The 27,299-nt window shown below is 41.7% G+C and overlaps 1 protein-coding gene across 7 annotated transcripts in view; it reads right to left on the bottom strand.

The window, feature by feature from the left end:
- ARHGAP26 (Rho GTPase activating protein 26) overlaps positions 1–27,299 on the bottom strand; it is a 423,503-nt gene that overhangs the window by 84,387 nt on the left and 311,817 nt on the right. For all 7 annotated transcript variants that reach the window (XM_077326941.1, XM_077326940.1, XM_077326943.1 and 4 more), the window contains 3 exons: positions 25,713–25,872; positions 22,081–22,219; positions 12,649–12,802 (listed from right to left, as the gene is read on the bottom strand). In XM_077326941.1, coding sequence (XP_077183056.1) covers positions 12,649–12,802; positions 22,081–22,219; positions 25,713–25,872 — 453 coding nt within the window. The remainder of the gene's footprint in view (positions 1–12,648; positions 12,803–22,080; positions 22,220–25,712; positions 25,873–27,299) is intronic.

The raw sequence follows: 27,299 nt of genomic DNA, 5'->3' as shown, positions 1-27,299 counted from the left end.
AGAGCTCTGATACTACTGCTCTGTGAGAACAGCTCTAACAGAATTTGGATGAGCCCAAGGTCACCCAGCTGGCTGCATGTTGAGGAGTAGGGACTCAAACCAGGCCTCTCCATAATTAGAGATTTAACCACTACACCATGCTGGCTCTCCAACTGGCATTGTGGAAAACAATGTGCAGCGACTCATTCCCATATAAGCCCACCCAGATAATTAGATCATCCTCACAGGGTCTTCTTCAGGGGCTGAGGGGTTCACTACTCACAACAGGGTGTCTTCTGTAGGAGCCACAACATTATGGAACTCTGCCAGGAGAAGTGTACTTTGTTCCTTCATCACAATCTTCCTGGAGCAAGATGAATGCTATATTGTTTCAAAGGGATTTAGGATTTTTTTTAAAAGTGATATTGCTTAGTCAATTTTGTGTGGGGGCTTTTTATTATGATTGCCTGTTACTGGGTGTTGTGTGTGTGTGCACATTTGGTTTTATATGTTACTAAAGACACAGCCCGTTGCACCCAGGGAAACAACGGGCACTAGGATGCACACTTGCACTGTGGCCTTCCTGGGGGCTGGCTACATGGCAAAAAGCTCCTGCCCTGGACTCTTGAGGCCCCACCTCTAAACCTCAAGGAACATTCCTGACCCAGGGGTCACCAACCTCCAGATGCAGCCTCAAAATCTCCAGGAATTAGAGGTCATTTGCAGATTATAGAGATCAGCTCCCCAGGGAAAATGGCTGCTTTGGAGGGGGGAACTCTGTGGCACTGTACTGCAGAGAGGTAGCAGGATGCCAGTCTCCAGTTGGGACTTGGGGATTTGCTAACATTGCAGGTCATTTCCAGGCAACAGAGATCAGTCCCCCTGGAGAAAAGGGCTACTTGGGAGGGGGGATTCTCTGGCTTTGGATCTGATGGAAGTGCAGGGATGCCAGGCTTCAGGTGGGAAACAAAGAGAAATGCTGTGTGGCAGTAATTGCTAATAACAATAAACATCAAATAATTCATAAACTTGCCAGTTTCTTCCATCAATTAAAATAATTAATTGATAGCAACATTTGCTTGAGGAACTGAAAACCTTTCAGTCTGTATGTTCTTCAGTTCAGTTCAATATCAAAGTAAATCAAAAACAGTTGCATATTACAATCAAAATGAAAATACTGGTTGGCAATGAACTTACAAAGGGTTTCTCAATTACTGCCTCTATGTTAGCTTTTCTCAACTTTTTAACCATTGAGAAACCCCTCAATGAAACATTTTTCAGACTTCGAGAGACCCCAAAAGTGGGATCTCCAGTTTCTAGCTGGAGGCTAGCATCCCTGCCACTGTTCAGGGATGCCAGACTCCAGGTGGGGCCTGAAAAACCCCCAGAATGAAAACGTTTTTCAAGACTGCAGAGATCAGTTCCCCTGGAGGAAAGGGCTGCTTGGGTGAAGAGGTCTCTGTGGCACTGTGCCCCATGGAGGGTCAGGGATGCCAACCTCCAGGTGGGACTTGGGGATCCCTTGGAATGACAGCTCTTCTCCAGACTGCAAAGATCACTTCCCCTGGAGGAAAGAGTTGCTTGGGATGGGAGAAGGTATAGCACTCCCTCAATATACATACACAGAATGAGAACACAGAAGACACTAGCATTCCTCCCTTCTCAAATTGCAAATCTTATTAATCACACTCCATGTAGTGTCTTCCTCCTATGATTGCTATGAGAAGCCATTGGCGAGAATGCCCAAATTAAAAAGAAAATAATCCCATAACAGTCAATGAGCAAGACAAAAAAGACTTTCACCATCCTCCTGCAACAGGTGCTCCTGCCTGTGCTGTAACTACATCTCATTAAGCAATTTTGAGTATACATAGTTCTACCTCTTTTTTAAAAATAAGGGCATCATTTTTGTAGTATCAAGGAGTGAGGGCCAAGGTCACACATTATTTTCACATACTGCATGCAGAATCATGCTGATGTAAAAAAAGACAATAACAATACATAAATTCTGTGACCCATAATGTGAAAATCTGCTCTCCAAAATATAATTCAAAGTCAGACTCTAAGGGGGTGGGAGTGGGAAACTCATATAGATCTACAATCAGGATCCATGTATCACTAGACATGAGCTACAAAGTCTGGACTGTGCAATCCTACAGAATACAGTGGGCAGAGCAGTATATTTGCAGCAGGTCAAGTCATTTGCCAAAAGCTCTTTAGAACTGCAATTTACATCATGGTGAACAGAGAATCAGTTCTACTGTACCCTTGAACCAATCAAATATTGCAGGGAGATTAATCTGACGGGTAACAAAATGCTGATGCTGAGCTCTGCTTTTACCATTACAGTACAAGCCTACACAACCTCAGGCAAAATCTGTCTGTTGTATAAACTGATGCTGAAAACAGAAACACTGAGCATTTAAAAAGCTGTAAGCTTCCACAAGTGCTTTAGAACTAGCATGTGAAAAAGGTAATTATAATTCAGCCATAGTGGAGTGTGCCTTCAAAGTTGAAATACCAGAATTGTACAGTGGAAGATCACCTCAGAAATCCTCTGCAGACGTTCAGGATTTATTTATTTTAGCAGAGAAAGAGTCCTGTCTGGCATGAAAATTTAGCCATCAGTACAAATTTATCAGCTCAACAACCTTGTTTCTCTTAGGGCCACTAGTAGTATATTTTTTGTGATCAGGTTGGCTTTTAGAAAAAAGAAAAGAAAAGAAAAGAAGACTGAATTGCCTTCCCTACAAGAAAAAGCTAAATATTTTAAATTCAGGAAAAAAAAAACTTATTTAAGAAATTATGAATAGTATGGAAAATATGGAGAGAAATAACCTTTCCTCCCTCTTCCATAATACCAGATTCCAAGTTCATGCAATTAAGTTGAAGCTCAGTAGATTCAGGATCATAAAAAGATGTACTTCTTTACATAATTAAGTGAAGGAAGTAACTACCACACAATATTGCAGAGGTCACTTAGGAAGCATTAAAAAGGGACTAGACAAATTCAGGCAGTTAGACCTATCAATAGTTACATTTCCCTCTTTAGTGGCAGAAAGTCTCTGAGGGCCAGCTGTGGAGGGATAACAGCTGGGGAAGGCTGCTGTCTTTGTGCCTTGTAAATGAACTTCCCACAAGTATCTGGTTGTTGTGGGGAAAAGGCTAACAGACAGGACAGTCATTTGGCCTGATCCAGCAGCACTCTTCTTAGGCAGAAATCACACTGAAAAGTTGAAGACCCTGTTGGAGTTCCAAAGGTCTAAGGGCACTTAAGCGATCTTTAGAGATAGTTTGTGATTTCTGCTGATTCTCCTTCAATTACAGAACCCAATTATGTTATTCCTCCTCAGGAACAAAATTTCAGGAGCTGCAGTGAAAGAGGGGAATTGGTAGAAATTCTTTCCTCCTGTTTGTAGTTTCAAGCATTCTTACATTTTCAACTGCATGACTGCACACAGGCCCAAATGTCTTTGTAGTCAAACTATACCTCAAAATAACAATAAGATTCCGCTCCCACAGTTTAGAAGAGAAATTCTACAAGGAAATGTCCTAATTAAATAAAGAAGATCAGGGCACCTGCTTGGCACTTAATCACACAACAAGAGTTTCATTCCCCCCCACAAAAACATAGCTGAGTTAAGAATGATTGTGTTTTCAACATTCGATATCATACTTCATTTCAGCTAAGCCCATTCCACATATATTGGACAATGCACTTTCAATATGCTTTTGCAGCTGGATTTTCCAGTGTGAAATAGGAAGATGTACTTTTAAAGTACATTGAAAGTGCATTATCCAATGTGTGTGGAATGAGACTAAGAAAACAAAGCCACCTAGTGCCATTTCTGGATCTATCTGTTTCTCTGAACAAAATGTGTGTTTGACCATGTGTGTTTATACAGACATAGACAGCAGAACAAAAAATGAAACTCAGTAAAAAACCTCATCCTTGCCTTCAGAAGCACTATCGATAAGCTCCAGTGTATGCATATATACATTTATCCATGCAGTCATGCATACACTACCCTGATGTACCTCAAATATGAAATGGTCACTAATAATGGCCTGACAGAAGGCCACAGAGGACTGCTGAAGAACTGGAATCTGAACAGGAGAAACTGAACAAGATCTGTGAAGGAATCTTTAACAAATTCTCTCCTCAGCCATTTCTGCAATTCCCAAGAAATGTTAAGGCTACCCCTTCTCCTGCCACTAGAATAGCAAGATCAGAGACAGTACAATTCTTCACTTAATAGTCATGCACGTTATGGGGAGAGGCTAGGGCTCTAACTTTTATGGAGAAATGTTGAAATGCTCATTAGGCGCTCTGGAGCCTCTCTTCCTGTATCAGAACCTCTGTGCTAAGGAGGGATTGGGTGGACTGCTTTAGGATAGCGATCCCCAACCTGTGGACCGCGGACCACATGTGGTCCTTTGACTAATTGGAGGTGGGTCCCGAAGGATGCCTTCTCCCCCCCCCCCCCGGCCCTTTACTTCACCCCCCAGCCCTTTACAACCCACTTCATTGTTGTGGCGTGTCTGTATCTTATTTTGAAGGGATGTTTAAACATTACCATAGCGATCAGAGAGCGTTAGGGCAGTGGTTGAGAGTAGAGGAGTAAACTACCCCCCCACCGGGCCTCAGTAAAAGGCGTTGAGTGGTCCCCGGTGAGTGGTCCCTGGTGTTGAGTGGTCCCTGGTGATAAAAAGGTTGGGACCACTGCCTTAGGATACATCCAAGTAATAATGTTTTGAGATTAAAATATACACAGGGCTCCCAAGCAAAGAAGATTTTAGAGACAAAATTCTGGGGACCCAAATTCAGTTTGAAGGCCTAGGAAACTAGAATTGTGTTGCATTCAGCAGCAGTCTAAACTGATGCTCCAGCCTCCCCGGAACATTTTAAAGATGTGGAGAAACATCAGGGCGACGTTCATTAAGGCTTTCTCCCTTTCCCATGTTTTCTTTTCCTTGAGCTGCAGGTTTCAGAACATGAAAGAAGAAAGACAGAGATGAAGTGGGTTGCAGGTTCCAGGCTGAAAAATACCTGGATATCTTTGGGGTGGAGACTGAGGAGGCCAGGGTTTGGGGGGGGGGAGGACTTCAATGGCGTAGAATGCCATAAACTCCACTTTCCAAAGGGCTATTTTCTCCAGATGAAGTGAATCTCTGTCACCTGGAGATCAATGGTAAGAATGGGAGATCTCCAGCCACCACCTGGAGATTGGCTGTTTCCTCCTACCTATGGAGGGCTGAAGCCTGGAAAGTAGCCACCTCTTTAGGCAGGAAGGGCCTAAACTGTCTTCCTTTAAGCAAAGTGATCTAAGTTGGTCCGGCTGGAAAATCTCTGTCCCTCTTTGCATGCATATTTGTGGGTATCCCCTTTATACTCTGTCTGACCCCATATTCTCTGTCTGTATATCTTAGACCTCTGCATATGCCCCCCTCTGTGCTACAGCTGCCAACACCAGGTTGAGAAATTCCTGAAGATTTGCTGGTGGAGCATAATACCATAGAGTCTACTCTCCTAAGCCATTTCCTTCAGAGGAACAGATCTCGGTTGTTCAAAAAGCAGCTGTAATTGTGGGAGATCTCCAGATAGCAATCATATAGAGTTTGTCTCTGCCCCATGACTTTCACTTTGCTATCACTTCCAGTTTGATTTGAGCATGTGTGTGTGAGAGAGAATGAGAGAGAAATGGTGAAGGGGCTGCATGAAGAGTAACTGTTCCCCCAATTACTAAGAAATAAATAATTCCATCGAGTTGGCAGAATTATACAGCATGCTCTCCTAGAATACAGCCGAATGAAGACAGCACAACTTAATTTCATGATAAGGGTTTGTGCCCTAGCACCTAAGCAAGCAGTTGCCTGCTTCTTTTAGCAAAAGCCCTATTGCTTTTCTGGATTCCAGGGAGATTTACAGGCACACAGAATTAGACTGCCACAAAAGAATCTGTTTGCATTTAAGCATGTTCATTAGGAAGCAAATCCCACTGACCTCAGGAGGAGTTAACGTCTGTGTAAAATCAGATTTACCTCCGAGAAGCAGACACATATTGTCTTTAAGTTCTCCTATAAGATATGGCATGATACTTGTAAAATAAAATCAAAAGAGAAACTAATTTGCCATGCTGTGTGTCTGACATAGGATTACACATTTGATGGAGAATTCAGTACCAGGGTACTCAGATTGCATTTTATGCTGGCTTTAAAGAGTTGATAATTTAAAACAAATCACAATATTATAACAAATGCTTTAAAAAAAAACCTTTTGTTTGATCTGTTAGCTATTTTATGATTTTAAATCTAACAAATTAAAATAGACATTTATTTGAAATTGACATCCAGCTAGTATGTTATCAACCCTGGAAGTCTCTTTAAAAATTGCCTGCTCATCTTGAAAGGGATCTCTTTTAAATGTGTGTGATAGGAACCATGAGGAAAAATGGCCCTTTAAAAACAAAACTATTCTTCTCAGGGCTGACAGTGGGTCAACTTCAGTTTGCCCACAACGCCTGCTGAGCAAAACTGACACATTTCTGGCAATAGACAAATTCAGTGGAACAGCTGCTGCCCAGAGCACTGCCCATATAAAACAAAACCCTAAATGTAATAACTTTGCATTCACATAATCATACAACTGGTTACTAGAGAAGAAGTATCTTTTGCCCTTTAGCAAAATACCTTCTGAGATCATCCTGATTTACAATTTTCTATACATACAAAGAGAGAATCTGAAATTTTGCCTTTGTAAAAATGTCACATCACACCAACAAAAAGTAGGAGCCACACATAATACACACTACTAAATGTGACACTACCTTTTTATAATTTTACAATTATGAATGATAAAATGTACAATTTGATAAACGGAGTTGTTAGAACAATAAGGAAACTCAAACAAAATTATTTTAGGAAATCCTCCAGCCATTCTAAAAGCTGCATTTATTAGACTGCCTGATTTCTCTGGAGCAAAAAGTGTTATCAAATAGGGCATTGTGCAATTGTGCATGCATGTATGAATATTGTTCTTATAGGATATATTTTTATATCATGGATTTTCTCTAGAGTTCTTAGCTCCAAGTTGGGAAATTCCTAGAGATTCTGAGAGAACCCTGATATTATTTGCTCAGTCAGAACAGCTTTATTATGGCCGTGATGAGCCCAAGGTCACCCAGCTGGCTGCATGTGGAGGAGCAGGAAATCAAGCCCACCTCACTAGATTAGAAGCAGCTGCTCTTAACCACTACATCAAACACAGCCACACATGGAAATCCAGAGGAATCCCAAGTGCAATGAAGAAGGGGTTAATTTTTTTAAAAGAGAGAGAATAAAAACCAACCCAATGGTGGCAGCTACCTGACCATTTTTAAAAATCAGCTCAACCAACTAGTTCTCCAATCCTGATGTCCTGCTAGGCAAAAGACCCACCCACTTCCTGAAAATGTTTCATGGACACCAGGAAAGGCAACAGTGGGTGCCTATGGGGAACCCTAATCTTGATCATTAGATGTGTGAATCTAGTTTCAAACCCTTATTTAGCCATGAAAGCTAAATGGATGAATTTAGGCAACTATCAGCCAACCCTATCATGCAGGGTTGTTCTAAGGCTTAAATCCTGCTCTAAGCTTCTTTAAAGGAAGGATGTGATCTAAATGGAACAAAGAGGTCTAACCAGCCAACGTACAGAGTGAATAGTGGTTGGATTTGTTAGACAAATAGCTAGGCTAGAAGAAGAAAAATCAAATATCAGAAGGAAACATCTTAGGCAGATGCACCTTAATGGACTGGGCTATCAAGGCTATTCATTCTTCAGCTTCTGCTTCAATAGCTCTCAGCAGTCAATCCCTCCCTTCTCTCCTGGGGAGAAAGGATATTTTGTTCCAAAGTTGATGAGCAATTGATTGATAACAGGCAAAAGGATGTGTTTCTTCTTACAATACCTAATTAGTATACAAGACATGCAGCCACAAGTTTTAAATGGGGTTATGCAGCTTCATGGGGGATAGGTCCATCAATGGCTGTTAAGCCAAGATAGTCAAATGGAAACACCAGTGTAGAGCGGAAACTGACCTTTGAATATCTCCACCTAGGTAAGAATGATAGAAATGTCTTGCTTTTTAGCATTCTGTTTCTTCTTTCATGTTGAGAAAAGATTTTTAAAAAATATGTACTCTGAGTCATGTTTACTCGTTATAAGCTGTGGCCATGTAACATATCTGTTACTAACTGAGAAGATTCAAAATGACTGAAAATGTTTTCCACCATACCATTGACATATTTAAATCAATCACTAACTCGGGGCACCTTCCTTAAATCACTGTAAGAACCAGTTATCTGTTCACTACTTACAAAATATCATCCTTACAGAAAAATGATGAAGCCAATTATTGCCCTGTCTCTGATCTGCCCTTCCTGGATAGTGACAGAGCAGAAGCATATGTCCTCCAGGTCTATAATGCATCTTCTCTAGACTCTTTTCAGTTTGGTTTCAGACCAGACTAAGGGATGGCGTTAGTTGATGGCCTCTAAATGTAGACAAAGGCCAGGCCTCCTTGTTATTCCTACTGAATTTATCTGCTGCCTTTGACACATCTTATTGCCATCTTATTGAAGTGCCTGGGGGCGGAAGTAGGCACCAGGGGTTGTTTGTTGGACTGGTTCAAACCTCATGGACTGAACCCAAAGAACTGGACATGAAAACCAGTTATCATCATTGTAGGACCTATCCTGTGGTGCCCCCCAAAGCGCAATCCTACCCCCCATGCTCTTCAATCTTGATGTAAAGCCAAATAATAGTCATAGCTCTGGGGTTGGCTGCCATCAACAGGCAGATGATACACAGCTATATATATATATTTCCCAAATCTCCTGGTGATTTAGTAGAGTTCCTAAATTATTGCCTGGAGTCCGTGGTTAAACAACTAAAAGTGAACAAATTGAAACAAAACCCTGGGAAGATGGAAGTAATGCTGCTTGGAAATGTGGAGTTCTTGATGGGCATTATAACACCCTCTTTTGAGGGGTTCAGCTGATTTAGATAAGAGCTTCAGGGTTATATTGGTCCAAACATTATCGCTGGGGAAGCAAGTTGATGCAGCTACAAAAAAGGCTTTCTTCCAAATCAGCCTATCTTGAAAATGACCCCTTACTTCGATACAGTTGATCTTGACACCTGGATCTATGCTACAGTGACACAGTTACTGTAATACACTATATACTGGTCTCCCCTCAAAATTCATTCAGAAATTTCAGTTGGTGCAGAATACCATGGTTCAGCTATTAACAGGAGTGTTTATGGACCCTGCAGAGGTCCTTAATGACAGAGATTGGCCCTTTCAGTAGAAAAGTAGCATTTTTAAAAGGTTTGTTTTATTTTGTAGAAATTATCCATTTGGGACTTACTTCCCTTCTCCTCAGGCTATAGTTGGCAAACTGACTAGATTAATGCAAAGTTTGAGCCCAGTAGCACTTTTAAGACTTACAAAGTTTAATTCTGAAGACGTGTGCATACACACCAAAGCATGCATTAAACTTTGTTGATCTCACAAGTCCCATTGGACTTTAATGTTGTTCTTCAACATGGCTACCCACCTAAATTAATGCAGAATAGATTCATCACATACCGCAGGGTCCAGGTTCTTAAACATTCCTGGGGTAACCCTTTCACGTGAATCAGTCTGCAGGACTCATGGGTGCAGTTATGCATTTTTCTAGATCGAAAGAAGTTGGTTTGCTTTTTTGTGGTGATAGTTTTTGAAAACAAAGGCCTTTGACAAACGATTTATGGTATAGAAGCAAGGAGGATGATAGATAAGAGTAGATTAGATCTAGGATGATTTGTTTTCCTTTTTTATCCTTTCCTTGTTGCATCCTTAGTCTAATGTTGACGATCATGGACACTGAGGTTAACAGTGTTCTAACCTTTTAGTAGGTGAAACAGAAGCAACCAGACTGCCATAATTATGGAAGTGCAGGACAATCCCTCCCCCTCTGGTGTTTCAAGGAAACAAAGCAAGATCAAACCGCATCTTGAGACTACTATATTATATAAATAATTTTACTTCTCACTGGGTTATTGTTTATTAAAAAGACATTTATTGGAACAAATTTAGAGTCCAGTGGCACCTTTAAGACCAACCAAGTTTTATTCAAGGTATGAGCTTTCATGTCCATGACACTGTATCTGAGGAAATGTGTGCACACGAAAGCTCATACCTTGAATAAAACTTGGTTGGTCTTAAAGGTGCCACTGGACTCTGCTGCTTCAGATTAACACAATGTTTACACCAGAGAGTTATCTCATGGTGCTTCATAACTCATATACACTCGTCATTCCTTATAGTGATCAGTGATTATAAGCAAAAACGCACATAACTTTAAAGATATATTGTGAAAGTATAATTTGAAATAGACTTGCCTGTTACATATAAATAAAATTCTCACGCCAGAAATCCTCTTTGGTTTTTAAAATACAGACCAGATCATACACAATTGTATTAACTCTGTAATTAGCATTTTGCCAGCACTCACTAATTCTGAAAGAACAAATGGCGGGAAAACTGAAGCCTCATTACCATGGAAGCTCATTGGATGATCTCGGGCCATAACTCTCTCCCAGCCTAATGTACTTCACACAATTCTAGTTTTGAGAATACAGGAGGGGAGAATGATGGAAGCAGTTTGAGTCTTCACTGAGGAGAAAAGTGGAATATAAAGAAAGTAATTTATATAAGAACTACTGTCTGAGCAAGAGACATTCTTTAGTTTTAGCCCAAGAAGCCAGAAAGACAGAAGATGATGTAACCTTTACTATTCCCCCTTGGAAACTCCAGACCAGGGTTTCTCAACCAGGGTTTCATGAAACCCTGGGGTTTCTTGATAGCTCTGAATGGGTTTTCTGAATGGGGGGGGGGGGGAGATAATTTTTAATATATTTTAAAATTTGTTAAATATTTATCTGGTGATATGACCACTGGTGATCATGTTGACCCACTTACCCCTTCCAAAATGGCCAATGATGGGCCTCGAGGGGGTGGGAAGGGATGAGAACTTGAGTGGACATATACACAACTATGCTTCCTAATGATATTCTGCATGATTGCAACACTTCTGGGATTTCTTGAAGCCTGAAGAATGTTTCAGGGCTTTCTCAACGGTAAAAAGATTGTGAAAGGCTGGTCTAGACTTATAGCACTTGAGCAAATCATGTATCAATGTCTGTGACATCTCAATTCTCAAAAACTTCTGGGTTCCCCACTTTCTTCTTAATTGGAAGGACACCCACCATCTTCGCAGGAAATGGAAAACTCCATTAATTAAAATCTCATTTCAGTAAATTTCCACAAGGAAGTAGACAGGTATTTCCACGGAGAGGTAAAATCTTGCTTATTTTTAATGCTTGTATAGTCTGAGTTTCTTATACAATGAAAATCACCAGCTACTATATGGTTTAGTAATCTTAAAACCAGGATCTGAATAGTTAAATGAAAAATACACACACATCTGTATAGAGGGTTTGGTAACTAAGAAATTGATAAGTCATCAACTATACCCTTTTGTACTCTTCTCATGTTTCCAGAACACAACATGTTTGAGTAATAGCAACATCCTCTTTGTCTACTTGGTATCTATGAAAAAGAAATATATTTGGCTGCATGGTGAACACCTGACAGAAATAAACCAGCTACCGCCTTGCAAATGACACCCAGTCCTCCTGTAGCAACAAAAACAGCCACTTGTCAATTTCAGCCACTGGCGGCCTTTTCTAGTAATGGGAGCAACTGAGTATGCTCCTTCCATGTTCTAGAGCTATTAAGCAAGAGACCATAAGAAGCAATAATGTATTGCCCTACAAGCAGCTTTTTTTGTTGCTGAACCAGAGCTAGACATCATACAGTATAAGTGGTTGCTATCCAGAGCAGAAACCCAACATCTCCTGCTCTTTTTCCCTTGGTAATATCCACAAACTCAAATATGAGCAACAGAACCAAGCTGATGCTACTGGCAGCAGCTGTACAACCTCTGTAACATGTTCCAGTCCATTCTAGAGACAATTCTATCTGTGCAGAAAAAAAACTCAGGTGGGCTGGGTTCTGTTCTCCTATAGAACACAACAGAGCCTGGGGAAAAGATGGAATTTTCCATCTTGACAGAAGCCTGCTGCTCATGTGAGAACTCAGCTGCAGGAGATTAAGAACAATTCCCAGTGGATCATTCCTCTGAGATTTAGGACTAATCGTTTCACTGGAACATTGCCAATGCAGAAACAAGAGAAAGAATGCACACATTAGCTTGCGACCAACTGTGGCAAAGAAGTTTTAGGCATTAGCTAAAGAGGAAATCCTTTCTTCTTTAATTCTGGGAGTCATTGAAACTGGGAAACACCACTGTGCAGCCAGCATTAAACACAAGAATCAAGCACAGACTAGCAAGAAGCAGTATAAAGCCATAAGAGTTACCCCTTGTATTCAGGAGGTAAAAAGCAGCCCAAAATACAATCAAGTTATTGCAAGGCATATAGCCTGTGGCTACATGCTGATTTTTTTAAAAAATGACATTATTGATTCCACACTCTTTGCGAGAAACAATATCTTTTCTTAAGAAATAGGCTTGTGGATTAGCTGAGTAGATTTTCTGACATGCTATTAGGACTGTACTTACAGTGAGTTTGGCCTTTTGGGTTTAATCACTTCTAGGTCAGGGTCACCGGAGTTCATATTAGATTGAGGAGTGCTGTTGGAGCGGAGGAAGCTGTTCATGTTGGATGATATGACTGATTCCAGGCTGGAGTTGATGATACTGTTCCTGTTCTCCTCTGGAAGAAAGAACCATTTCCATGAATTTTCATAGAACTAAGGATTTATTTATTATATATATGGCATCTGTTCAATATAGCCAGGAGATCCTAACAGATGTTCAGCGGTGGTTTGCTATTGCCTGCTCCCACGTCACAATCCTGGTATTCCTTGCAGGTCGCCCTTCCAAGTACAAGCCAGGACCGACCCTGCTTAGCTTCCAAGATGTGATGGGATCGGGCTTGTTTTGGAACCCCCTCCAATAGGAGATTTTCTCTGTTTCCCTCTATCAGTGTCTTTCACCAGCAGGTGAAGACTTTGTCTGGCATCCCCACAAAACTGGCCATGGGCCCTCCTTCCACTGTGGTTTATGTGTTTTTAAGTGAAATTATTACAATCTGTAATATTAATTTTTTTTAAACAGTTTTCATTTTATGTTCACTGCCTGGAGGACTCTGATCAGGCAGAAATGTGGCATCAAAATATTTTAAATAAATAAACAGAATGTTGGAATTTATTACCCACTGAAGCTACAGCACCATCATCATCATATCATATTTTATATATAAAACAAGTTCATTAAGCTAAAGTCAAAATATTATTGATATCCATTTTTTAAAAAAGGATCTTTATCCTGCATTAAGTGAAACCAATTGTTTCTCCCTTCCCCTTTGCTCCTCATCTACAGCTGTTGTATGTACATGAGACAATTCACATTTGGTCTCTTACTAAAATTATTTTCTAAATATTTATTTGGAAAATTCCCTCTGACATGCTACTTCCCTCCCCCCACCAGGAGGTGTTATCCATATTTACAAATCATTTTACAGAAATTAAATCAAATGTTTTACTTCAATTCTTAAATTACTCTTAAACAACCCCCAAACCCTCTATAGCAACTACTTGGCCAGTTCAGAAAGTAACAGCGCAACCCAGTGCAGTTACTCCACCACAACTTCAACAACATCAATTAATTTAGACTGGATTAGGATTGCTCTATCAGCATGCTGTTTTCTTTTTTCGTTGTGAAGATAAATAGTATAATTCATAAGCCTCTCAGTAGTTTCCACTGAAGTTTAGAGAGTCTTCTGAAGACTGACCTCAGTTATTAGTTTCCTTTTCTAACATATACATATACATATACATACACACACACACTAGGGGAGAAAGCCCATTGCATGTAGGGATACAACAGGCGTTGCTAGCATCTCCCAGTGTGGAAACAGACAGAGGAAGGAAGAAAAGGGAGGGAGGTTGGAAGGAAATAAGGGAGGAAGGAGCAAGGTATTTGTGAAGGGGAAAGGAGGGAGGAGAGAAGGAACGGAGGAAGGAGGGAAAGTTTGGGAAGGATGGAGGAAGGGAGGAGAAGGAAGGAAGAAAGGGGCAGGGGAATGGAGGTATGGGGGTGGGGGCACCGCTGGGTGTGGAGGGCAGTGGAAGGGTGGCGTGGAGTGGGCATTGACCCCTGGTGGCATCTGAGCTTTGGGAGGGGAAGGAACCTTGTAGGAGAATGGAGGCATGGCGAGAAAAAGGTAGCATAGGGTGGCGAAGAGAAGTGTAGATGGGCCTGCAGGGGGGAGGATGGGCATTTCTGAACGTGTGCTGGGAGGATTGAGGAGTGGGTGCAGGGAGGTGGCGTCTCTTGTCTGGCGAGGGGCCTCCGAGACCAAAAATTTTGAAGTGGGTTGGGGCGGGGGCTGGCTGGAAGGCTTGGGGACAGCTCATCCAGAGGTAGGTAAAGCGTGTGCTCTTTCAGTCCCCACATTGTGTGTGGAAGGCTGGAGGGGGGAGACAGCAGCTCTTCCCTGGCAAGCTGTCTGAGGCTTCCTTATGGGTCAGGTGCCTTGGTTGGTTGAAGGTGTGAGTGCAGGAGACGGACTCCCCCGAGGCGGGCATCATGTCTGGGGGAGGGGCAGAACTGTTGGTGGGGCTGCCTTGCCAGAAGAAGGGGTTTTGCGGATGTGTTTGGGAACAGTGGCGGGAATGCGGGAGCGTGGGTGGGGGCTAGAGGCCAGTGTCCTACTGGGGCGGGTAGTCCTCAGCCTGGGTGCTGCCACCACTGCCCCCTCTTCCTCCTCTCTGTCCTCAGCACTGCCACTGCCTTCTCTCTGGCTGTTCCAGCGCCTGGGTGGAGTGGTGGGCTGGGCAGACTTCAGCGGCTGGTAGGGAGTGTTTGGCATGGGCACAAGTGGGTTGGCCCTCCACAGGCTAGCCCAATCAGGGATTGCCCTTGGAGCATGTCCATCAGGGTGAAAAGAGAGGACAGACACTCTCAGGGCCCCAGACATGCACCACCTACTAGGGCTTTACTGAATTATTAAGGGCCATTAATGCCCAGTAACCAAGATTAACATAGCATATGATACAGATATTCTTTTCATGCTTATTATACTGGGTTCAATTTAATTTCTCTTGTATGCTGTGATTGGTCTTCCTACTATCCCAAGCAATACCAGTTCTGAAGGAACTACAATCCAGTATTTAAATAATACTCTTTTTGGGGTTTCTTTGTAAAAGTAAATGAGTACCATAATCACAATCTCACAGGGCTGGAAGAGACCAAAAGGGCTATCCAGTCCAGCCCCCTCCCCCCATGGGAACAGAGAACAACTATTTCTCAGGATTCGTTACAGTCCTGATATTCCCGAAACACTGTTAGGTAATTTCTCTTCTGTGTTACTTATGAAAATGTTAAGTCATCATTAAACCTCTTCAAGGAAAAAAGCTTTTGACCTGTTATCATAAAACACAATTTTGCTTTAGAGCTGAGATTAAAAGCATAATATCTATGATATGAAAGCAAGTGTGGTTTTGCTTTTAGCCTTCAGTCATGCTAAGACCATAGCTTTTCTGCCCGTCAAGACACTTGTAGCGCCCTTTTACTGAAAGCCATTTCTAGCTTCCTAAGAGATCTCCTCCAGAGAGAGAGACAAATCATCATCTTGTTGCTTGTGCTGGGAAGCAATGTGTCCACATGGGTGAACAGTAGAGAAATCCTTACCAGCAGCAAGTTGCCTAAGCATTTAATAAATCAATACTGACAACAAATTTCTTAAATTTCAAGGTCGCACAGTACAGGTCAAATTGGATTTGAAAGACTTCTTAGCTGGAGTTTCAAAGATGACCTAAGATCTATTTCCAGATAAGCCTCTTTCTCTCTTTGCATGGGTTGGCTATATTCTGCCCATCTTGCCTAGTAAGTATGTATTTGCAGTAACCCGTGAGGAACATTAGAAGAAAACTGAATGGAAGGGAATGCTGCTACATATCTAGCCAGTCTAGCCCATTAAAATGTAATCAAATACTTTTGTAACATTAAAGGATTTTACATTGCCCAATGCTATAGTTACAGCCAGCCTCCTAAATCTGAAAGTACAATGGAATTTGTTTGAGCTGGTATAACTGTTCAAGTTGGAAGATTACTGTGTTGATGAAAGAGCATCGTTCAAGGATACGTTTCTCCATTTAGCTCATCAGAAGTCTTTGGTATTAGATCTGCCAACTCAGGCTGGAGCAATTCCTGGAGATTTAGGGCTAAAGATTGGGAATGGTGGGGTTTGGGGAGGGACTGTAGTGGGGTTTAATGACAGAGTCCACCTTCCAAAGGAGATCTACTGGCCTCACCTGGAGACGAGTAATCCTACTTGGTACAGACTTATTGCTGCTATTACTAAGGTGAAAAGTGCACTCACAGAGCAGTTCTACATATGGCACTGAAATAACTGAAGTGTTACTTGGCCCTCAGAAGAGGCTAAGGAAAGGGGGTGAGAATGAAAGAAGGCTTCAAGAGGGGGAAAGCATTTCTAGTTTAGGAGGCGGCACAGGGGAGAGAAAGTTACATCCCTTCTCCACAAGTGTGGTCCAGATCCATACCAGGATTCCCTGCTATCTGCTACATTTTATGTCTGCCGAATAGTCATAGATCTGAAATGGTCTTCAGTTTCAGTTAAAATATCACCAGCCCAAGGGCTCCTTCATGCTTCTAGGTATCTTGTGTTTTTGTGCTGTCAGTGTTCAGCAGACTAAATAGTCTATATTGCACACAATTTACTGTGGGAAATTAAAATTATCAGTATTACAGAAAAGCCACGCCACAACAATTGGAAGCTCTATTTTCACTAAAGAAATACAGTAACAACCTTCCAACCCTCATGGGCAATATGCTGGGAGCTGACATCATTTTGTTCTTACAGCAGATGACTATCAAACATTCAGGCTGGTCCAAGAGACCTAGTTTGGATTTACTGAATACAAATCCACTGATCTGTGAATGCAGTGCCTGGCACATAAAAGGGGATGATGAAAACTACATTTTCATCTTTCAAAAATGCCTATATTTGGAAAGTGCATATTTCCCATGAGGCTCTCCTCCAAGTAGTGCTAAATATTTGACACTGATTAAGCAGCAGGAATATCCTATGGGTGTGGATGTGTTCAGATTTAGAAAGAAAATCTATTCTACATTAGCCAAGAAGGAGCTATCCATCTGTCCTATTTTTGTTTAGTGACTGAGAAACAAAACTTTACATGGCAAAGTGCACAAACATAACAGGAGGCACCAATCTGCACTGGAGCCAAGGAGGCAGGGAATTTTTAAAAACTTCTCCAGTGTATCATGTCAAGTCAAAGCTGTGAAAAACAGTTCTTTGCACCTAACAAACTCCATTTTTAGAGCATCAATATGAAATGAGAATGAACAGTCTTTGTGGATACTCTCAGAGAATGGTGCATTTCATTTAAGGATAACAAAAAGCAGAGGACAGACCACAGAATTCTAACCAACTTTTCAATTAATTTAAAAATGTGAATGAACTAAAAGAGTTTGCATGCCTCTTATTTCATTCTTACATAAACCCAATCAGTTCCCTTTCTGTTATCTGAAAGCCTATTTGTCTGTTTGTCTGCAGATAAAAAGATTTATTTTCTCCAATTAAGGAAAGGCTTTATTTTCTTCAATGAACTACAGTTTGATTAAAGGATGGGAGGCCTCCATACATGTTCAGACTAGGGATGCTGCTCAAGTTCATAATTAGCTGACTCATAAAACAAGATTGACTGACTCTTAATGCTCAGGAGGCATTCCAAATAGAGCCCATTTACCTCCAAAATTGTTCTTGGGGTCAGATTGCAATTTGGGCTTCTCTGGCACTTTGAGGGCTGCTTTTTCCAAACCAAGTTGAAGTAGGCACGAGACATGTGGCTTTGAGAACATGAGGTGCCCATACTAAAAAAAAGGCATATGTTCTAGGATCCCCAGCAGCTGGGAATCTGCAATAACAACATTCAAGACACAGGTAGGGATTACTCCAGCTAGACCTCGCTAGCATTTGGAATCTATTGTACTCCCAGGCGTGGCTACTGGCAGTGCACATGGGTTCACATTTCAGAACGGGGCTTGTCTGGGTTAACACACATATGGGCGTGGGGACAGATTGCCAAGCCCAATTCCTAATTAAAAGAGTAGTCAGTGGATGGAGTTTGCCTCGCTAGCTCAGGCACCCTGAAATTCACACATTTTTTAAGACTTGCAAAGGTGTTTCAACATTAAGGTGACTCTGGAGGAAAGCAAACGTTTACTTTTTTTCTGCCTGTGTAATGATGGAAGGCAGGCTGTGTGGGATAAAACAGGGGGTCAAGGAAGGAGAACTGTCTGTTCTTATTTATAGGAGTGTGAACAATGAGCACTCACTGAAAGAGTGAGAACCAAACCAGCTACAACCATGGCAGTTCCGTTAATAGAGTTTCCAGTGGTTCTTTCTCTTTAAATAGCACTCTCCTTGAAACAGGTTTCCTCACCTGAAATTGTTTCATGGAGCAAACAGAAGATCTGCTGGGCTGTTTTAGACTGAAAAAGTGGTAAAGGGAAAGCTGAACTCTTTCTTTCCCACCGTTCAACAGTCTCAATTTGAACTCTATTTAAAGGTGGAAAATCTTGGTATCATGTTCAGTTTGGCCCTGAGAGGAATGACTGGAGAGACTGATTTTGCTAACATATCAAAACTTTCACTTGCTTTAGGCTATTTATGTAAATGTGAAATCTGAGCATTTTTGTTTCATCACTGCAGTGAGGCAGTATTTTAAGTGAGCAGGGGATTTTCTGTCAGCCAACGGTTTGGCAGAAGGGGAAAGCTCCCCCCCCAAAGGAAAGCACAAGTCCCCCCCACAGACTCCTCTGTATTGCTCTTGGAAACACCTCCCTCGCCTCAGTCAGGGACTGTCAGAGCCTCCTTCACAGCAGGCCTGAGGGGAGGGGGGAGGAAGCGCACTAACCAGCCACCGCCAGCTCTGTCAGTGGTCTGAGGCAAAGGGAGGGAAGCTGTTGGACATGACAGTTAGGTCTGTGCAGTAGGTCTCAAGTGTTTCAACTCAATAACAATTTGTGTGGGAGGCCTTAAATGCTTCTTCTCCACAACAACACTGTCCGAACTACAAAACAGCCCTTTCTGCCTGGGGAGCTGATCTTTATATTCCACAGATGAGCTGTAATTCCAGGAGCTCTCCAGGCCCCACCTGGAGGTTGGCTACCCCTGGGCTGGAAATATTCCTGGAGTATTGGAGGAAGGCCATAAAACGATAGAATGCCTCAGAGTCTGGCCTTCAAAGTACCTATTTTTGGGGGATTCGACTGAAGATGGCGCCGTAACAGCTGGACTTCTGTCCGGCTCTTAAGCCATGCTGAGGGTCAGGAGCATTCGCACCTGGCTGACCTGAGCAGATATGCAAATCTGCTCGCCGGTCGCCCCAGGAACCGGGAACGGCATCCTGAGGGTCCTACAGATCCGTGGGGAGGTAGGGAGACTGAGCTCTCCGGATCAACAGCGGCGTGTGCTCAAGGTCACGATGGCGCCCTTGTCGTAAATAACTTTCTAAGCTTGAAACGACCGGCTGACCCTACATTCTTCCCAGATCATCTTTTACCAGACTGACAGGAGCTGAAGTTTATAACAGTAAGGATTGAAAGCTTTCTGGCTTTTCCTTTTCTTTTCCCACAAGCTCTTCCCCCTCCCCTCCTCAACCAATTTACAAGTGAATTCCCTCTTTCGTCGAGTGAGAGACTTCCAGCTAATTATACCCACTAACCAAACAAAGAGAGAGCTTTAAAGTTTTGTTGGAGAGAGTTCAGTGGGGGAAGCTGACTTGAAACGGAGATCGACAAACTGATAATTTGGGATCGCTCGTGCTCCCGCGAGACCTCACGAGACTTTCTGTTTATAGTTTGTGACTGCGTAGAACTATGGAAAAATTAACTAAGGCACAGCTTTTCCATTTGTTATGCGAAGGGAACTCAAAGATACTGAAAGCAGTCAATAAGGTGGAAAAGGAAATCCGTGGGACTAAGGGGGAGCTTTTGGACGGAGCCGACGGTCTAGAGAGAGCAGCTGATGACACAGCTCAGCCAATAATACATCAAACGAAAATTCAATGTTTGGAAGTTAATCAACAGGAGGGAGAGAGAGCTAGGGATATAAAAATCCAAAGCACCTTGGAAGAACTTGGGAAAACAGATTTAAGGAAGGAAAGCACCGAAAACCTGGAAGTCTATTCAGAGCAGGAAGTGATTTGGATCAGCAAAATAAAAAGTGTCTATTCAAAAGCGACAGCACCCAGGAAGCTATCAGGAGATATCTCTGTGCGACCAGAGGAAGAGATCCAGATTGATAAAGTATACAGAGCCTACTTAAAGGCGACTGCAAGCAAGAATCAAGTAAGAGACTTCTCTGGCCCTGACAGAAGAACAATCAGAAATACTCTACTATGGAAAAAAACACAATTTCATTTTCTGCGACCACCTGAAGGATGAGTTGAACAGTGGAGTATTCTCCTGGTTTCCTGTGGGGAAGACAGCAGCAGTAACTTTTAGGACAGGACCAATATATGAAGGGAACTGACTTTATATCATCTAAGACAATAATAGAATATATTCTTATAATAGATTATACTCTCATATGTATCAACAACTATTCTGCTAAGAAAGATGGTAATAACTTCTAGATCAGGATCAATATGTGATGGGAACTGAATATGTATGCCAATATGTATGCTAAAAGAGGATGACAAACTATACTTCATAGGTATTAACAAGATGGCAGCAGTAACTCTTAGGTCAGGGCCAATTCATGAAGGGGACTGACCTTATATCATTTAAGATAATAACAGAATATATTCTTATAACAGATCATATTCTCATATGTATTAACAATCACTTTGCTAAGAAAAATGGTAAAAACTTCTAGATTAGGAATAATAGGTGATGGGAACTGAATATGTATGTTAAAAGAGGATGGCAAACCATATCAGCTGGTCGCTTTTATCTTTATTTTTCTGTAAATGCTTCATATAATAATAATAAATAAAATGATAAAAAGTACCTATTTTTGCCTGCAGAGCTGATCATTATAATCTAGAGATGAGCAGCAATCTAGAGACGATGGTATAGGCTTGCAGACTGTGGTTGGGGTGGAGTGGTGTGGGTGTGTCCCTCTTGGGCTATGGGCTTTAGGCAGTCCTTACCAGCAACTATTTGCATTTTGGGGCGCAGACAAACAGACAGACAAGCATTAGTCCTGGGAGTCTGAAAAGTGCAGGAAGATCTAAATAAAGAATATTTACAGCCTGAAACTGTAAATAGTGAACAAGTAAATGGCTGGAGAGACACAGGAACTGAAGTGATTTCCAAGCTTGGCCTGGTAAATAAAATACAGTATTTGCCAGGAAGGTCCTATGCACTCAAAAGCATAAGTGGCCCAGATTTTCAAGTGGAGTTAGATTTACAGGAAAGTAGACAGTGAAACGTTGGGGGGAAACTAGGTGATCCACTTTTATTAGGCATTGACTTGGCCTTGTTGACAACAACAGGAACTGCAGTTGCCAGCAGTAGGCCTCAGGCTTCAGATTTCAAACAAAACACAAATTTCACTGGCTTGTTAAAATAGCTGTCTTTTTGTCCGTTCTAGTTCTCAAGGCAGTCAAGAGAGCTGAATTAGCCTAGGACAGATCAAATTTACTGATACAAGGAAGTGACAAGGGTGCTAAACTACTACTACTACTACTACTACTACTACTTCACCTTTGGCAAAGTATTCATCTTTGAGGGAAATTAGGGGAAACGAAGCATGGCTAGTTAGATCAATTGTTTTAAATACTGTGGACTTTTTAGATCCTTCATGCTCTGCTCTTTGGAACTTGTGTCCTTCTCAATGACACTAATTATGTGAGAACTGAGCCTCTGGGCCATGGTAAAATAGTGTGGCATAATTGTCACAACAAAACACGCTAAATGGAGGATTAAGATACTCACGCTTCTCATTAGGCTGCACTGTGTGGAAGAGTGTTAAAGGCCTCTCGCTGCACGAAGGCGGCTTTGAATCCGTGCTCCTCTTTTGAGACAAAAGCAGCTGTGAATTTGACTGCTGTGCATCTGGAACTGTGTTAAATACCTTTTAAAAAAGAAAAAGAGGGGCCTGAAAAAGCAGAGTCAGGTATGCCAAAGTGTTTAGTCACTGCAAACTTTAAAATCCAAACACCCAAGTATCATAAGCTGACTGTTCATCGTGAAAGAATGTGTGTTTAAGTATAGCTGTTCAGAGTGATGGCTGCAAAGATCCAAAATCTTTAAAATGTTCATGACAGTAAGAGAACCTTTGTTTTTCAGTCAGCACAACTGAAGACATTCTCTCTAATTTGGAAGCAAGTCAAAGAATACTATAAGTTCCTCAGAGGTTATTAATTTTTTTCTGTTTATGTAGAAAGCGTAATGGCCTAAATACTTGACACTTTGGCAAGGCATACCAGGTTGTTCCAGGAAAATTCAAGTTGCAATTTCTTTGCTACGATCCATGGCACATGAATGCTAATCTTAAAATGCGCAGAATGAAGTTGAGGGCACATATTGATTCATCAGAAATTTATTGGAGGCAAGCTGAAGGTTAATGAATGACTTCACTGAATTGATGTCGTTCTAAACCACTCATCCTCCTTCATTAATTGTACAGAGAGAACTGCTGTTCCTAAAATTTAAATCAGAACTAGAAATTAAGCTAAATTAATGGCAATTATTCATTGCTGAAGAGCTGATCCTTCCAAATGGGGAAGCAGCTCTAAGAATGCTCACTCTTCCTTTCCAGTCCTGAGCATCCCAGTTCACATCAATGTACTTCAAATCACTGCCACATCTCCCGTACAGTTAGTTACCCATCTTGGAAAGGGAGGACAGCTTGAGACTTGTACATTAGCGTTAATTTATAAGGGTGATTTTACAAGATTCAGAGAGATTAAAGTACAAGACCATGATTAAGCAAAAATTACCGTTTAGTTTGCTAAGGCTTATTCTGATCTACAATTTTACATGTTCCAACAGAGAACTTTCAACTCCACGTAGTAATGAGTCAGGGTACCAATCTCATCCTGAAACCATGTGCAATGTACAGGTAATGACAAGAGACCCACCCTGAAGGTTAATTCTTGGTAAGAAAACCAAGCCAGTCCCTTCTCACAGATGTGCAGCTGTAGAAATGTTGGAATATTGTGACTTTAACTGTGCTATTTTCATTGTAACAGAACAAATTATGTGCATTCCAATCCCTACTTAGAGCAGGAATTGGCTATGACATGTCCCTGGGCAACTGCTTTTAGGTGGCCATCAAAACCCCTTGAAGGGAACTACAGACAAGTATCATCTCCAGCCTTCTTTAGGAACTGCCCTTTTATAGGGGAAAGGGGCATCATCTCCAACCATATAACCGGAAGACAGACTTAAAGTTAATGAACTACATGGAACACATGTAGCACTGTAAGTCTTAGCTTTTGGTATTCTAGCCCTGGCAGTAGGGTGGAGCATTATAGGACACTGTCACAAAGATATAAAGTATGTTCAATTAGAGCCACAGCACTACACTTTCACGTGGGAGAGAAAGCATTAATGGGGAGATGCTATGTGGTTAACGTATCTAATTTCAGAACCCTAACTGGTACACTATGGGAGTGGAATCACAAAACTGTGAGGGGCCCCTGTAGTGGACACAATGTCAGTGTTGTTTATCATCATTGCTGTCAAGCTTGTAGGACCTCTTTAAGGCTCCCTTTTATACATTTGAGTGTGTGAGCTCTGACTCAGAGGACCATTTTGGGATCCCTATTGCTAGTTTTTCTGGTGCCACAGGACTTCTTTGTTCAGGTCCAACACATGGCAAGGTTCAGTGGCACCTTAATGGCTGAATTCACATATTGGTCCTCCCTTTCCTGCCACATACACTCTGCTGATATGTGCAGGTTGCATGTGAAACAAGCTGATGAGTGGTCTAAAGGTGCATGTGGCTGCTATAGGTCTCCAGGGCTGATTCTGCACTTTGTTTTTTCCATTGTCAATCCTGCTGAATTTAGATTGATTTGAACCTGGGTCTTCCTCAGTGCTTTCTCCACTGCCAGTGGAAAAGCCATATGTAGTAGGAGGCTGCTCGTCCCTTTCCTTTCCTTAACAAGCAGGGGGGGAGAGGGGAGCCAAGTGGAGCTAGCAGCAGCCTCTCAAAGAATGAGGCAAATCTCTGCTGAAAGAAGTATGGGATTCTAGAGCACAGTCACTTTACTATATGTATATGAGTGTCTGCATTTGTTTTAATGGGGTTTTACTGGGTTTTTATATGGATAAATTGTGACCTGCCAAGAGCCGGCTTGGGAGTTGCAGGTAAGAAGTTTACATAATAAACAAACAAACAAATAAATAAACAAACAAATAAATAAATGTGATACATGAAGTATCATCCAATTATTGATACGGAAACATCATCTGAAAGATTAACAGCAACATGAAAGATATCACAATCCACTACTTTTCACAGTCGAATGGCTCTTATGATTATTTATAGAAGATTTTTTTATGGATGGGCTTCTTCCTTTCATTCCTAATATCACACTTAAGTTATTATATGCGGATGTGGGGAATTGGAGTTCACCAGGCATGTGCTTTTCACATGTTAACTTTATGTGGGAGTTCATAAGAAGATCATTACCCACCTTTTGCCTCAGATTCCCACTGACCCTGAGGAAGGGAAAATTAAGATCTTCATTCCAGAGGAAACACTGAGGTTTCCAAAGAGGTAGCCAAATTTTGTGCCATAACATGCAAATTATGTTAAAAACAAGTTATTGGAGATTTGTCATGTTTGGGGTAAATTAACCTTAATATATTTTTAGTCTAACTACTGTTTTAAACATTTGATTTATATGCATTTATTATTGTTAAGAATATGTTCACTGTTGTAATATATTTGATTATAATTTAAAAAGCTGTATAGGTATTATAGCAGGCTTGCAGCTGCACTACATATAAAACTGAATCTGACACTTAAGTTACAAAACTCATCAGTTATTTTTCAGTCATTATTTCCTAAAAGTTCTGTATGAAATGAAACTTCCCGGTTATTCTTTTTTAATTGGGTTCTTAAGGCCATGAGTAGAATATGACCACTGAGACAACAGAAGGATTCTTTCTGAATGTATGAAATAATGCAGATAACCAAAACTGAAAACAAACATCTTCAGAGCTGTACCTCAAACAGAAAAGACAACTGGAAAATGAACATAATGGTAAATGAAATCAGATTTTACAGATCAGTCCAATTGTGTAGAAAATGACAATTTTGTGCAAAGACAAGACTGATTCCTTCAGGATGAAGAATAGCTTACATTTTTAGGTATGTACATTTTCACTGACAAACTATCCAGGTATGTGCACCCTGAAATATTTAATCTTGCAACATCAATTTGAGTTGGACATAAGATATCAGGAGGATGTGCTCGTTCCTCTCCTAACTTTGCCCTTTCTTTCCTTCAGCAAGTCTGTGAGAAAAGCCAGTTGGACAACATGCACTGGGCTCCAAAGCATTTGTAAATAACAGGTTACAAAAAGAATTGGCACACTCATGGAGAAGTTACCTTTTCATGGTTTTCTATTAAGATCTCAACCACAATGTTCTGAAACTTGATGTCCATAATTGCAGCAACTGTTTCTTCTTGTGGCCGCATTAGCGTTGGTCCAAAAACGACACCCAGATTTGCAACCGTCATTAAATTTTGTTTGTGGTTCTTAGCAACACTGTGAGGAAGCAAAGAAAAGAGGATATTAAACAGGCAACAAATTCAATCAGTAGTTTTTATTTTTCATTGACTGATGAAAACCTCAGATTGATGTGTGTATTTTTCAACTCCTGCAAAGCTCAGCTGTGTGAAACAGGAGGGTTAACAGGCACATCAGCTGTGTAAGTTAAGCAAGACCCCAAACAATAAAAACACAACCTTTTCCATACTATGTTTAGATGCTGAGTGGGAATGGCTGGGTATAAACTGAATTATAAATACAATAATGAAATAAATATATAAACAAACAACAACAACAAAAGACTTAAGGAGAAGTCCCCCCCCCTTCTATACCTGTTCTGAACTACTTGCATTCTGGTTTAATTCAGAGAATTTCTACAATTAATTTCAGAACTGGTGAATGAGCAGTTTGCTGTAATTTTTACTCCTCTTTTGCTTCCCTAAAATTTACTGCTGTTCCCAGTCACAGATGCAATCTGATTAAAACACCATGCAAAATGTAACTTCACAGCAATAATATCAGGATTCCTGTTTTTGAACTCAATCTATATGCCAGTGTGCTTATATCCTTAGCCATTGTTCCTCTTAATATTTGTGAAACAGCCTAGGGGGAGTGGAGCATGTTCAGGGTGTCTGAGTTGGAATAGGCCCTGCCCCTACAGATCCTGCCCTCTGCCCTTGAACGCTAGACACGTTGCTCTCAGACGCACCTGGCTGCCAGAGCCAGCGCCTCTCCCACAGTCCGTGCCTCCACCCTGCTGCCAGCCTGCTCTCTCTCAGAACGATGGCTCCTGATGGCCCACCACAGCACTACTGGAACCTTGCTGCAGTAATGGGAACAGGTCACGGGCAGGAGCGCTCAATGCTACCTTGGAGGTAGGTAGGCAGAGACAGTCCTTGTCCTGCTCTCAGTCTTTTGCCTCTTCTATTCTCCTCCCACTTTCACCGTGAAACGCAGTGGACTGGGCCGTCTTCCAAGGGACTTTTCCCCAAAGCTTTCCATGCCCTGCACGCAGATCCCCCGTCTTGCTTTTCCCGCATCCAACCTCCCCTCCTCCGTCTTTCTTCCCCTCCCTGGTGCCTCTGTTTGCTCCGGTGATCCTCCCCATCTCAGAACAGTTCCCAGATGCCCCGGTTGCTTCACCATTATGATCGCACAAAACGCTGCCCACCCACTTCCTCACTCCGGCAGACGTGCCTCCCCTACGGCAGCTGCTGTGGGAGCAGGGGAAGAGCGGGCGGCACCTGTGATTCCGATATGCCCTCGGCCTTTCCTCGGAATGTCCTGTCTGCGACCGCGCCACTAACCGCTCTCTCTGTGCTCTCCTTCAAGAGGAATAAGTATTTCTTTGCTACATGATCAGACAAGAGACTGACTCAAAATGCTATGCATGCCAACTCAAAATCCCTGTAAGAAAAGCAGGA

This window comes from Paroedura picta, chromosome 3, assembly GCF_049243985.1.
Source record: "Paroedura picta isolate Pp20150507F chromosome 3, Ppicta_v3.0, whole genome shotgun sequence".
Classification (NCBI taxonomy): domain Eukaryota; kingdom Metazoa; phylum Chordata; class Lepidosauria; order Squamata; family Gekkonidae; genus Paroedura; species Paroedura picta.
This window is presented reverse-complemented; position numbering and strand designations above follow the sequence as displayed.